Below are 13,056 nucleotides of genomic sequence, written 5' to 3' on the forward strand. Positions count from 1 at the left end.
CCACTTACAGCAGTGCTGGTGGTAATAATGCGCTCGCTGACACCAGTGCTGGGGGTTAATAATGTGTTCGCTGACACCAGTACTGTTGTTTTTGAAGTTTGAAAGTTTGCATGCGGCCCCCCATGGCATATGAAAACTTGTCTTGTGGCCCTCAGGTAATTTGAGTTTGAGACCCCTGCTATAATCTCATAAGTAGGCAAAGATTATGCAGAGTGGGTGGAGCTTCGGGGACGTGAGTGTGGTAATTAATTAATAGCTGTGCTGCAAAGTGTCCCTGGAATTTTTTTTCAAATGTTGGCAACTATGATATACATGCGGCGGTCGGGAAGTGGTTAAAGTTTGACTTTCACATGACCATGGCCCTTGCCTGTTCCCGGGCATTGGTGAGCACACCTTAGGGCAAGGTGTAACCCCTGTGCTATGATGAGTGGCAATTTTCATCGCCTGGCATATACCAGAAGAACCCACTCCAAGGTAGGCCTCCTATGTGATCCACACTTAGCGCCCTACAAGTTAATGGAAAACATGTGGAGGAGGTGCCATTCACCTACTGCAACATGCACCCCTTACAGACTAATGACGACATTTCCCAAGATTGCACCTTTGAAGCTTATGCAGAATCACATGGAATTTAAGGATTCCCACGCAAGTGGTTATTTGAGAAGTGGGGCATTTCTGAAGTGAGACTTTCTGCAGTAACAGGCACATACTAACTGCTGCTGGTAACTTGGATGTTTGGATTTAGACATACGTTTACGTAAAAGGGTTTGTAAAGGAAAAAAAAAGAAAAATAACAAACATGTTATACTTACCTCTACTGTGCAGCTCATTTTGCACAGAGTGGCCCCGATCCACATCTTCTGGGGTCCCTCGGCGGCTGTCTCTTGTCCTCCCCGCAAGAACTCCACACATTCATGCAAGCTCCCTCGCATTGTGTGGAGTCCTTGCGGGCGCGCTCCCGTGATACAGCGAGCGGCCATAGCTGCTCACTGTATCACTCGGTGCGCCGCGTCATTGGATGTGATTGATAGCAGCGCCAGCCAATGGCTGCGCTGCTTTCAATCCATCCGCTCTAGCCAATCAACGCCCAGGCTGAGTGGTGAAGAAGATGTCGGGGCAAACGCGGGACTTTCGACGGGTCAGGTAAGTATAACGGGGGGCCGGTATAGTCAGAAGTTTTTTTTTACCTTAATGCATAGAATGCATTAAGGTGAAAAAACTTTTACCTTTACAACCCCTTTAAAGCAGTATTAAACCCAAAATAAAACATTTATTATATTGCAGCTTACCAATTCTTAGATGTGATGGCTGCATTCATTTTGTTTTAGACTTTCTTTCTTCTGTTTTCATCTGCTGATTCAGCCAGTGAGTTTGTTGTTTTTCAAAAGAACAAGCTCTCTTCCAGTTGTTTACAGGGATGAGTCAAACCATTTAACACTGGCAGTGGCACTTACAATGATCAGCTTTTGTTTATTTATGTAAAACCTTTATCCTAAAAGGAAAAAAACTGTTTGCTGTACCTTATTATAAAGTGTGAGCTTGAGTTTGGCTTACATTTGTTAGTGTATTTAAATCTGCTAGTACATCCGACACTCCCTTTCCCCAGACTGACAATGCTCCTGTTCAAAGGTGCCCCTGTGCTCCTTCATCCAGAGTGGAGGCACTCTAATACAGGAAATGTGTGTTACTGGACAGATCACCAGGTGACAACAGAGGGAAAAAAAGAAAACAAATACAGCCATCACATCTAATGATTGGTAAGCTGCAATATAATACATTTTTTCGGTTTGGGTTTAATACCGCTTTAAATGTTTCTACAGCATCTTGAATTTACTTAGCAGTACTTGTGCTGTAGGACAGACAAACCCCTGAGGACTTTGTGGGCTAGATAAGGCAGAATTGCATGTTACTTTAACCCCTTTCACACTGAGGCAGTTTTCAGGCATTTTAGCGCCTGTAAATCCCCTGAAAACTGCCTCCCATTCATTACAATGGGTACTTCAACACCCAGGTGGTGCGCTTAGGGGACATTTGGAAAAGTCTTGCAAGCACCATCTTTGGGGCGGTTTGGGAGCGCTGTATACAGCACTCCCAAAATGCCCCTACCCACTGTAATGAATGGGCAGGCTGAAAAGTGCTTCTTATGCCTCGAGCACACGGTTGGACTTTCCGAGAAAGTCCAACAGGCTTTTTTTTCCTTGGAAAGTCCGGCCATGTGTTCGAGGCATTAAGCAGCACAACGCTGGAGTTTTTAACCTGCTAGCAGCTGAAAGGTACTGCTAAAGCGCCGCTAAAACGAGCTCTGCTTTAATGCTAATGCAACCGCGGCCCCAGTATGAAAGGGGCCTCACAGTATTTGAAATCCAGCCATCTTCATGATTGGGATAAGTATTTTGGCGAGGGGGTCAGGCTGACATATCTGTATAGGTGATAGCATTTTAGGTCTGCTTTAAGTGCCAAAGCATACTTACTGTATATACAAAATATGTGGTTTATGGTTTTTATTCATAGTTCATTTTCTCCCCCGCCTCCATTAGACACATTAGTATTAGGCGCAGTGAGCCTGCTGTATTATAAACTCTTTATATTGTCCTTCTGATTTTCTTAGAATAACGGTCTCTGCTATGTGCTTCATGGACTTCAGCAGATTTCCTCTAGACACGCAGAACTGCTCCTTGGAACTGGAAAGTTGTAAGTAGATTTGTTCTTTGCTTGTGCTGTATAATTGTGCTGAAATTGAAGATATGTGGTGCTAAAATTCATACATAAATGGATTTTACTTGTAGCACTACCCCCATAGGAGCCGCTGGTCAGGATGGGCCCTCTGTTTTCTTCATCAACCTCCTGAAGAACTTCAACCCCTCTGACACTAGGTTAAGCTCATATGCAAGCAACATCACAGAAAATCTCTAAATGGACACTCTGGGCCAGATTCACAGTCAGCGGGTTAAATGTAGGCAGGCGTAGCATATCGTAGTTACGCTACGCCGCCGCAACTTAGAGAGGCAAGTGCTGTATTTACAAAGCACTTGCGTCTAAAGTTACGGCGGCGTAGCGTAATTTTGCCGGCGTAAGCGCGCCTAAATCAAATGAGGAACAGGGGGCGTGTTTTATGTAAACTAATCATGACCCCAGGTAAATGACGCTTTTTTCGAACGGCGCATGCGCGCGCATACTCAGTATCACATAGAATTTTCAAATTAAATTACGCTTGCTCAATGCCTAGTCGACGTGAACGTAACTTACGTCCAGCCCCATTCACAGACGACTTACGCAAACGACGTAAAACACAACGCTGTTCCGACGTCCATACCTAACATGACTTACCCCTGCTTTATGAGGGGTAACTTTACACCGGCGTATGTCTTACGTAAATGACGTAATCATCGAGCTCATTAGCATATTCAACGTGGAAATCTACGGAAGCGCCACCTAGCGGCCAGCGTAAATATGCACCCTAAGATACGACGGTGTAAGAGACTTACGCCGCTCGTATCTTAGCCGAATTTATGCGTAACTGATTGTAAGAATCAGCCGCATAGATACAACGGCTCTCATTCGGACTTACGACGGCGTACATGGCGCTACGCCGTCGTAAGTCCTTTGAGAATCTGGGCCTCGGTATTCAGAAATTGCACTACATCAAAGGAGTAGGCACTGAAACTGTTAGTAAAAGCAAACTTGGTTGATTGTCACACAGTACGGATAGTAATAAAGGAAAGCATAAAGATGGGTTGTGTTCTGTTCTCGCTACACGTTTGCCCCTGGCGTATATGTAGCTCAACATACAGCTTAAACCTTGCATCCTAAATAACCAGACTGTCTGTAACTTAGGATCTTTATTACGATGAACAGGTGGTGGCCATATAGGATGCGTATGAATAATGGTGAAACTAGAGATAAACAAATAAATGAACATATAAGAATTATATCAACACAAACAAATGTATACTAGGCATATAGATAAACAGTCTTTATCATACCAGCGATGCTGTCCCAGGAGGATCAGGACATAGGAAACATGCGGTGCAGGCTTAGCTGACTCCATGTGGAATGTCCTGTGGAAAAGAAATGAAAGAGAGATGATAGGTGAAGACTGCTTTCAATAACAAGACAGGAAATGTACATTACCATAGAACTTGCCCATCAACAGTCCTTAGTTAAGAGTGACATCTAGTGGACAATATTTGAATTACAAGTCCAGAAGATATTACTGCATTTCGTTATAGGCCAAAGGCATGACAGGTTGGGAATAGTAATAACAGAATTGTATGTAGCACTACCCCCGTAGGAGCTGCTGGATTAGATTTGGGCCTTGCACGTTACCTCAACTTTCGGATAGGATAGGCCCCTCTCACCTTGCCGAGCAGCCGGAATGATGCTCAAACAATGATCAGTAACAGTCTCTGCCACAGACTGGTTGCAAGCAAAAGTGAACAGTCCGGAATCCTCTGCCACAGGATTTGGTACCCGAACTTTCAGCCATATAGTTCAAGAGCCTTTAAGCCGACCAGGCGAAACTGTAGGGTAACATGGATTGTAGATCATCCCTTAACCACTAGCTGACCAGCCGCCGCAGTTATACGGTGGCAGGTCTGTTCGGCTGCGCGAGATCACGTAGCTATACGTCATCTCGCATTTCAGCCAATAGGGGCGCGTGCGTGCCGCCCACGCGCTCCTGGTGCCGACGTGCGTGCCCGGCGGGCGAGATCACCGCCGGGCACCTGCGATTGCTCGTTACAGAGCGAGAAACGGGAGCTGTGGTGATCAGAGGTGATCAAATACCACCAAAAGAAAGCTCTATTTGTGGGAAAAAAAGGACGACAATTTTGTTTGGGAGCCACATCGCACGACCGCGCAATTGTCAGTTAAATCAATGCAGTGCCGAATCTCAAAAAGGGGCCTGGTCATTGACCAGCAATATGGTCCGGGGCTGAAGTGGTTAATGGAGTCACCAGGCCTATCCCGAGACATCAGCCTTCCGCTTGGTCCCATCCTGGGCAGGTCCTCCCCTGGTTTTCTCCATTAAGTAGCTTCCTCTCAGGAGACGGACAGCTCAGGATCATGAAACTACTGATATACTACATTTCAGAAGTTGCGTCTCCGTAGTTTATTGTAACTCTTCTCCGTCTCCACTGGACCATTACCAATCATACCCACACTGGTAATTCTCTCTGTGTTTCCTCTTCTAAACTAAGCGCGATGAGTAGGTTGGTAATTAGTCAGCTTGAGAAAAAATTATGAAGCAGACAAATAAATGAAGCAGCCTGAGATGTTGAGCAGTCTAATGCCGCATACAGACGATCGGACATTCCGACAACAAAACGGTGGATTTTTTTTCTGACGGATGTTGGCTCAAACTTGTCTTGCATACACACGGTCACACAAATGTTGTCAGAAATTGCAAACGTCAAGAACGTGGTGATGTACAACACTTACGACCAGCCGAGAAAAATTAAGTTCAATAGCCAGTACGGCTCTTCTGCTTGATTTCAAGCATGCATGGAATTTTGTGTGTTGGAATTGTGTCAAACACTCGGAATTTCCGACAACAATTTTGTTGTCGGAAAATTTGAGAACCAGCTCTCAAATTTTTATTGTCGGAAATTCCGACAGCAAATGTCCGATGGAGCCTACACAGCCGACAACAAGCTCCCATCGAACATTTGTTTTTGGAAATTCCGACCGTGTGTACATGGAATAATAGTTTAAGAGGTTCTCTAGTAAAGTTTCGTTTTTCACGTATTCACAGAATAGACTGTTCCATGATTTACAACCCTAAGCTTATTACATTCCACAGGACAGCTGAAAAGTGTTTAAATGGGTTGTAAAGGTACCATTTTTAAATAGCTTCCTTTACCTTATTGCAGTCCTCCTTCACTTACCTCATCCTTCCATTTTGCTTTAAAAAGTTTTTATTTCTTATGAGAAATCCTCACTTCCTGTTCTTCTGTCTGTAACTCCACACAGTAATGCAAGGCTTTCTCCCAGGTGTGGAGTGTCGTGCTCGCCCCTCCCTTGGACTACAGGAGAGTCAGGACGCCCACTAACACACAGCTCCTTTCACTATCTGCAACGTAGAGAGCGTCCTGACTCTCCTGTAGTCCAAGGGAGGGGGCGAGCATGACAGTCCACACCAGGGATAAAGCCTAGCATTACTGTGTGGAGTTACAGACAGAAGAACAGGAAGTGGGGATTTCTCCGAAGAAATAAGGACATTTAAAAGCAAAATGGAAGGATGAAGTAAGTGAAGGAGGATTGCACTAAGGTAAAGGAAGCTATTTAGGGAAAAAAAATTGTACCTTTACAATCCCTTTAAGGCCTCAGCCTTAATCAGTGAATAGGACTGAAAAGATGTGCTGGTTAGCGCAGGAGGCAGTGCCATAGATAATAATAGAAATAGAGGTAGCTATTGCAGAACCCACCCGAACAAACAGCCCATCTCTGCAGTGCAGACCTAACAATGACGATGTAAATATAAAATGGAAGGTTTACTTATTTTCATGAATCTGACGTTTGGCAGAGTAAATCTTGATCATTTTTCAATTATTGTAAGCCATCTAGGAACTTGTGCTTCTAAAACGTTAATTGAATCATTGTCATTCGTCTTTTGATTTCAATCAGATGCCTATAATGAGGATGACCTAATGCTGTATTGGAAGCATGGAAATGAGTCTCTGAAAACTGATGAACACATTGCCCTATCCCAGTTTTTCATTGAAGAGTTCAGTGCTTCTAGTGGACTGGCACTATACAGTAGCACAGGTAATCATTGGTAATAACTGTTTATTAGATGTTGTGACTCCCATCATCTATCTGATAAGTTGTGAACATTCCCAGTTCAAATGGCAAGACAAATACGATAGGTGACACTTCTCGACTACCATTCCATCAATCTAAAGCGAAAAGTGCTGCCTGAGATGTCTCCTATTATTTGCTTATCCAGAAAAGCTTCTTCTGTGCCTTGCCTGATATTATGTTTATTTTGCTAAGGTTTCTTAAGCTTCTCTGAATACATAAACTGTGCTTACTGTGCTCAACCCCTGTCCATTGAGAGTGCTTTATTGGGCAGCAAGGAGCTCTTATTGGGTAGGGGCCGGAAGGTGAACATGGCGAAGAACACTAATGTTCATGGGCGTCTGCTCCATAGGGCAAGGGGGGTCATTTGCCCCCCCCCCCCTGGAATCACCAGGGAGAGCCAGGAGCAGGGCCGAAGTGGCCCTGGGGCCGTTTTAAGCGGCGACTGCAGCGCTCCCTTCTTTCTATCCTCCGGCGCTAGTATCGTATGTCATGGAGCTGGGTCTGTGTGCAAGGTCTCGCCCCCCTAGTTCGGCTCCTCTGATAGTCTTCTAGTGTTCTGCCTATCACACAAGCCAAAATAGGGGGGCGGGACCCTGCACACAGACCCAGCTCCGTTAAATACGATACGAGCACCAGAGGACAGAGGGAGGGGAGCACTGTTTTATATTGTTTACTAGGCCTGTGCTTTGTTTGTTCCAACATCTGTTGCCACAGGTAACACTAGACTATTTTCTGATGTGTTTTTAGCAAGTGTTATGTATCACGTACCTGGTAACCAGAGCCCGGTGGTAGGAGTAGGCCTCTCTTACAACTCCGGCTTGTGAGCTGCTGGATATGGAACTGCAGACTCAGAAGCCTGGCGGGGTAGGAGTGCCGGCTGGCTGGATAGATGAGTAGATGCAGACCACTGCTGGAAGTGTAGACTGGAGCTGAAACCGGAAGTAGGGTCCGTGACACTGACAGAAGATTCACAGCAATAACTGAGAAGGCAAGCTGGTTAATAGACAGCAGACGAAAGCAGGGTCAAACAAGCCGGATCACATTAGAGAGTTCAGGTAATCAGATGGGGTAAGCAGGAGAGTAGTCGTTGTACAGGCAGGTAGGTCAGGCAACAGTGGATCAATCAGAGGTAGGTCGATAGCAGCCGAGGTCAGGATCGGAGAGGTGCGGAAGGTCAAACAAGCCGGGTCAAATAGGTAATAGCAGATAATCAGGTTTCTTCAGGGTAACAGCGTTCAGAGACTGTAGATCAGACAGCAATGTGCTGGAGCTGTCAGTGTCCATTTAAAGCTGTTTTGGCGCCAAGGAGTCAGCACGCGCGCGCCCCGCTGCGCGCGCTCCCGCCGTGCACGCGCGCGCGCCGTTAACGCACGCGCGCGCACCACAGGCACACGACGATGTGCAATTGCGCGCCGCTGATTTAACCCTCTGGAAGGATTCCGGGATTGAGAGGTGAGTCCCTGACATTGCCCCCCCCCAAGGGGCAGCCTCCGGATGCCTAGTCGGGCCATCTTGTCAGGATGATCAAGAAAAAATGAACGTACCAATCTTCTGGCATGGATGTTGCCTTCAGGTTCCCAGGAGTTTTCTTCTGGTCCGTAGCCTTTCCATTTAATCAAAAATTGGTTCTGTCCTTGTCGCCTTCTACAATCCAGGATGGCTTCTACCACAAATTCCTCGCATCCGTCAACATGAACTGGTTCAGGAGGCCTTGTACCCCTATTAGGGAAGGGATCAGGAGCTGCAGGTTTCAATAAAGAGACATGGAATACAGGGTGCACTTTAAGAGAATCAGGTAAAGAAAGTTCATATGAAACCGTATTGAATCTCCTTTTGACCGGAAAGGGTCCCATAAATTTGGGTCCCAATTTTTTAGAAGGACAAGCTAACCTGAGGTTACTGGTAGAAAGCCATACCTGGTCCCCTGTTTTCAGATCCAGCTCTCCTTTCCTTTTCCTGTCGAAGAACCTCTTGCTGTCAGCCTGGGCCTTGGTTACAGCTTCCTGTAGTAATTTGGTGTTTTGTTTGAGGAATTCCACTGTATTCTGTACTGCCGGTACTGAAGATTCTGAAAGAAAATCTGGTAGAAAAGTTAGGTTGAAACCATAATTGGCAAAAAAGGGAGATTGCCCTGTGGCAGAATGACTGGCGTTGTTGTAGGCAAATTCCGCTAGGGGTAGCAGAGAGACCCAATCATTCTGAGAAAACGTAGTGAAGCACCTGATGTATTGTTCCAGAGTCTGATTGGTTCGTTCAGTTTGCCCATTGGTCTGGGGGTGATATGCTGAAGAAAGAGCGAGTTCAATTTGTAATATTTCACAGAGGGCCTTCCAGAACCGAGAGGTAAATTGAACTCCCCTGTCTGATACTATGTTGGAGGGTACCCCATGCAACCTAACGACTTCTTTAATAAAGACACGAGCAGTCTCAACGGCAGAAGGTGTGTTCTTTAGAGGGAGAAAATGGGCCATTTTGGTCAAACGGTCCACGATCACGAAAATTGCAGTACAGTCTTCAGAGCAAGGAAGCTCTACGATGAAATCCATGGCCACCATTTTCCATGGTCTGTCGGGTACGGGTAAGGGTTTCAGTAAACCCCAGGCTTGGTTTCGAGGTGTTTTGTTCCGATTACAAATAGGGCATGTGCTGATGTAAGACTTGCAGAAATTCTCTAATCCAGGCCACCAAAAGGTGCGACGCACCAGCTCTAGTGTCTTACAAACCCCAAAATGTCCTGCCATTGGATGGTCGTGGAGGTTTTTCAGAACCTCTACTCGGATGTCTTCAGGGACAAAAATCTGGCTTCCTCTCCAGAACAGTCCATCTCGGGATTATAAAGAAATGTTGGGAGGTTTGGAAGAGTCTGAAGATGCTCCCCGGAGCAGGGAAAGTAGGTCAGTGTGCAGTAGCAAGAAACTGTTCTCTGGTAGAATGGTGTCAGGAGTGGAGGTATCTTTTGGGTTGTCATGCATTCTGGACAGAGCATCCGGCTTGATATTCTTAGAGCCCGGGCGATAAGTGATGTGGAAGCCGAAACGGGAGAAGAAGAGTGCCCACCGAGCCTGTCGGGGCTTCAATCGCTTGGCTGATCTTAAATATTCCAAGTTTTTATGGTCCGTATAAATTAGCACGGGGTGTGCAGCACCTTCCAATAAATATCTCCACTCTTCCAAAGCGGCCTTTATGGCCAATAACTCACGATCACCTACGTCATAGTTTTTCTCCGCGGGGGAGAGTTTTCGGGAGAAGAAACCTACGGGATGTATTAGGTCTTTGTCTCCCATGCGTTGGGAGAGAACGGCCCCCACTGCGACTTCGGAGGCGTCTACCTCAAGGAGGAAGGGTAGAGCCGGGTTTGGGTGGCTGAGAATTGGGGCAGTCGTGAAGAATTTCTTTAGCGTGTCGAAGGCTTTTTGTGCCTCAGGATTCCAACGGAAACGGAAGTTTTGTTTTGTAAGCTGTGTAATGGGAGCAACAATGGTAGAAAATCCTTTAATAAAACGTCTATAGAAATTCGCAAAGCCTATAAAACGTTGGACCCCCTTCTTGTCCAGGGGCACCGGCCAGTCCAAAATAGCAGACACTTTCTTGGGGTCCATCTCAATTCCCGTCGGGGAGATCACTAGGCCCAAAAATTGGATGGTATGCAACTCGAATTCACATTTTTCTGCTTTCGCATATAGACCGTGTAGACGAAGACGATTCAAAACCTTCCGGACATGCTCTCGATGTTGATTTAATGAACCCGAGAAGACCAGGATATCATCCAGGTAGACGATGACAAAAATATCTAAAAAGTCTCTGAACACGTCATTGACGAAATGCTGAAAGGTGGCAGGAGCATTGCACAACCCGAATGGCATGACTAGATACTCGTAGTGACCATACCGAGTACGGAAAGCAGTCTTCCATTTGTCACCGTCCCTGATGCGAATTAAGTTGTAGGCCCCCCTCAGGTCCAGCTTAGTGAAGATAGTAGCGAACCTTAATTTTTGAAACAGTTCGGGTATCAATGGCAATGGATAACGGTTTTTAACCGTGATGTTATTGAGCTCTCGATAGTCGATGCATGGGCGAAGGGTCTGATCCTTTTTAGCGACAAAAAATATTCCAGCACCTGCTGGTGAGGTGGATGGACGAATGAACCCCTTATTTAGGTTCTCGTCGATGTAGATTTTTAGAGCGTCTTGTTCCTTCTCGGATAGGGGGAAGATGCGCCCAAAAGGGATCTCTGCCCCAGGAAGTAGTTCTACCGGGCAATCATAGGGGCGATGAGGTGGAAGGGAGTCGGCCTCCTTTTTACTGAACACATCGAGGAACTCATGATAGGGCTCCGGAACAGACTGAAATAAACTGGGGTCGGTGTTCAGACATAACAGAGTTGGAGAGAAACTGGAAGATCCAGGAAGGCAGTGTTCCAGGCAGTATTGGGAAGGAAATTGTAAAGTTCCAGAGACCCAGTCAATCTGGGGGTTGTGGACCCGGAGCCAGGGGATGCCAAGGATCACTGGAAACAAGGGTGAAGAGATTACATCCAGAATTAATAATTCTCTATGATTAGCGGAAGTAGAAGCAGGTAGAGGAAGGGTTTCTTGGGTCACTTGACCCGATTTAATGTGGGATCCGTCGGCCAGAAAAACTGAAAGCCTGAAGTCTTTCTTTCGAAGAGGAATGTGGTGCAGACTGGCAAAGGTGGCATCAATAAAACAACTGCAGGCGCCGGAGTCAATGATTGCGTTGACCGGAACCGTTCTTCCTGGGAGCTGTAAAGACAGAGAAAGAGCAAGGTGTGTTGTATTGGTTGAGAGAGTGGAAACGTTGACAGGAACAGAAAAACGACACTTACGCATCTTGATGGGGCAGTTGGCGACATAATGACCGGGCTCACCACAGTAGAGGCACAAATTTAGCTGCCGACGACGTGTTCGTTCTTCTGGAGGCAGAGTGGGTCGCATGACCCCAAGTTGCATAGGCTCAGAGGTGTCAGGAGGAGAGCTAGCCGCACTAGAATGGACGGGTGGTTGGTAGCGAGAAGCAGGCAGGGGCGCTTTAGTAGTGACCCATACAGGGCGACTTAGATGAGAAGATCGCTCTGCTCGTCGCTCTCGTAGGCGTCGGTCAATCTGTATAGATTTATCAATTAAATCCTCCAAGGTATCAGGAACCCCAATACGGGCCAACTCATCCTTTAGGTTTTCTGAAAGTCCCAAACGGAATTGGTGCCGCAGAGCCGCGCTGTTCCACTGGGTGTCCGCACTCCAGCGGCGAAAGTCCGTAACATACTCCTCAACGGCTCGGCGGCCTTGTTGAAGCGCAAGCAGGGCGGCCTCAGCAGTAGCAGTTCGCTGAGGATCGTCATAGAGTTGTGCCATGGCCTGAAAGAAAGCAAGTAGAGTCTCAGTGTTGGTGCCATTTTCCTCCAATAGTCGGTGCGCCCAGGTTAGAGGCTCTCCTTGAAGAAGCGACACCACAAATCCCACCTTTGTGGCTTCTAAAGAGAAAGTCCTAGGTTGGAGGGCAAAATATAATTGGCAGGTGTTGCGGAAATTCTGGAATTTGGAGCGATCCCCGGTGAACCGCTCTGGCATCGGAACCCTGGGTTCGGGTGGTAGCATCACTACAGTTGGAGCAGCGGCTGATGAAGACGATCTGGCGGAAGGTTCAGGAGCTGCGTCTCCGGACAGATTCTGTACTTGACCTTCCAGTCGCATGTAGCCGTCCTGTAGATTTTTAACAGCTTGGGTGAGAGATGCGAGGTGTTTACAAATCTCCTCCATTGCTGGGGCCACTCCTGAGGGCTCTGACATGGCTGTCTGATACTGTTATGTATCACGTACCTGGTAACCAGAGCCCGTGGTAGGAGTAGGCCTCTCTTACAACTCCGGCTTGTGAGCTGCTGGATATGGAACAGCAGACTCAGAAGCCTGGCGGGGTAGGAGTGCCGGCTGGCTGGATAGATGAGTAGATGCAGACCACTGCTGGAAGTGTAGACTGGAGCTGAAACCGGAAGTAGGGTCCGTGACACTGACAGAAGATTCACAGCAATAACTGAGAAGGCAAGCTGGTTAATAGACAGCAGACGAAAGCAGGGTCAAACAAGCCGGATCACATTAGAGAGTTCAGGTATTCAGATGGGGTAAGCAGGAGAGTAGTCGTTGTACAGGCAGGTAGGTCAGGCAACAGTGGATCAATCAGAGGTAGGTCGATAGCAGCCGAGGTCAGGATCGGAGAGGTGCGGAAGGTCAAACAAGCCGG

General features: G+C 46.9%; 1 protein-coding gene and 1 long non-coding RNA gene across 2 annotated transcripts in view; one reads left to right on the plus strand and one right to left on the minus strand.

Moving 5' to 3' along the window:
* The window catches only part of GABRR3 (gamma-aminobutyric acid type A receptor subunit rho3), an 84,792-nt gene that overhangs the window by 50,092 nt on the left and 21,644 nt on the right, over positions 1-13,056 (plus strand). The window contains exons 5-6 of the mRNA XM_040338714.1: positions 2,609-2,691; positions 6,625-6,765. Coding sequence (XP_040194648.1) covers positions 2,609-2,691; positions 6,625-6,765 — 224 coding nt within the window. The remainder of the gene's footprint in view (positions 1-2,608; positions 2,692-6,624; positions 6,766-13,056) is intronic.
* Positions 2,487-4,070, minus strand: LOC120927797. The gene is made up of 2 exons (XR_005747130.1): positions 3,984-4,070; positions 2,487-2,730 (listed from the first exon to the last, which is right to left on the minus strand). It is a non-coding gene; the product is annotated as an uncharacterized LOC120927797 (long non-coding RNA).

This window comes from Rana temporaria, chromosome 2 (genome assembly GCF_905171775.1).
Source record: "Rana temporaria chromosome 2, aRanTem1.1, whole genome shotgun sequence".
Taxonomy (NCBI): domain Eukaryota; kingdom Metazoa; phylum Chordata; class Amphibia; order Anura; family Ranidae; genus Rana; species Rana temporaria.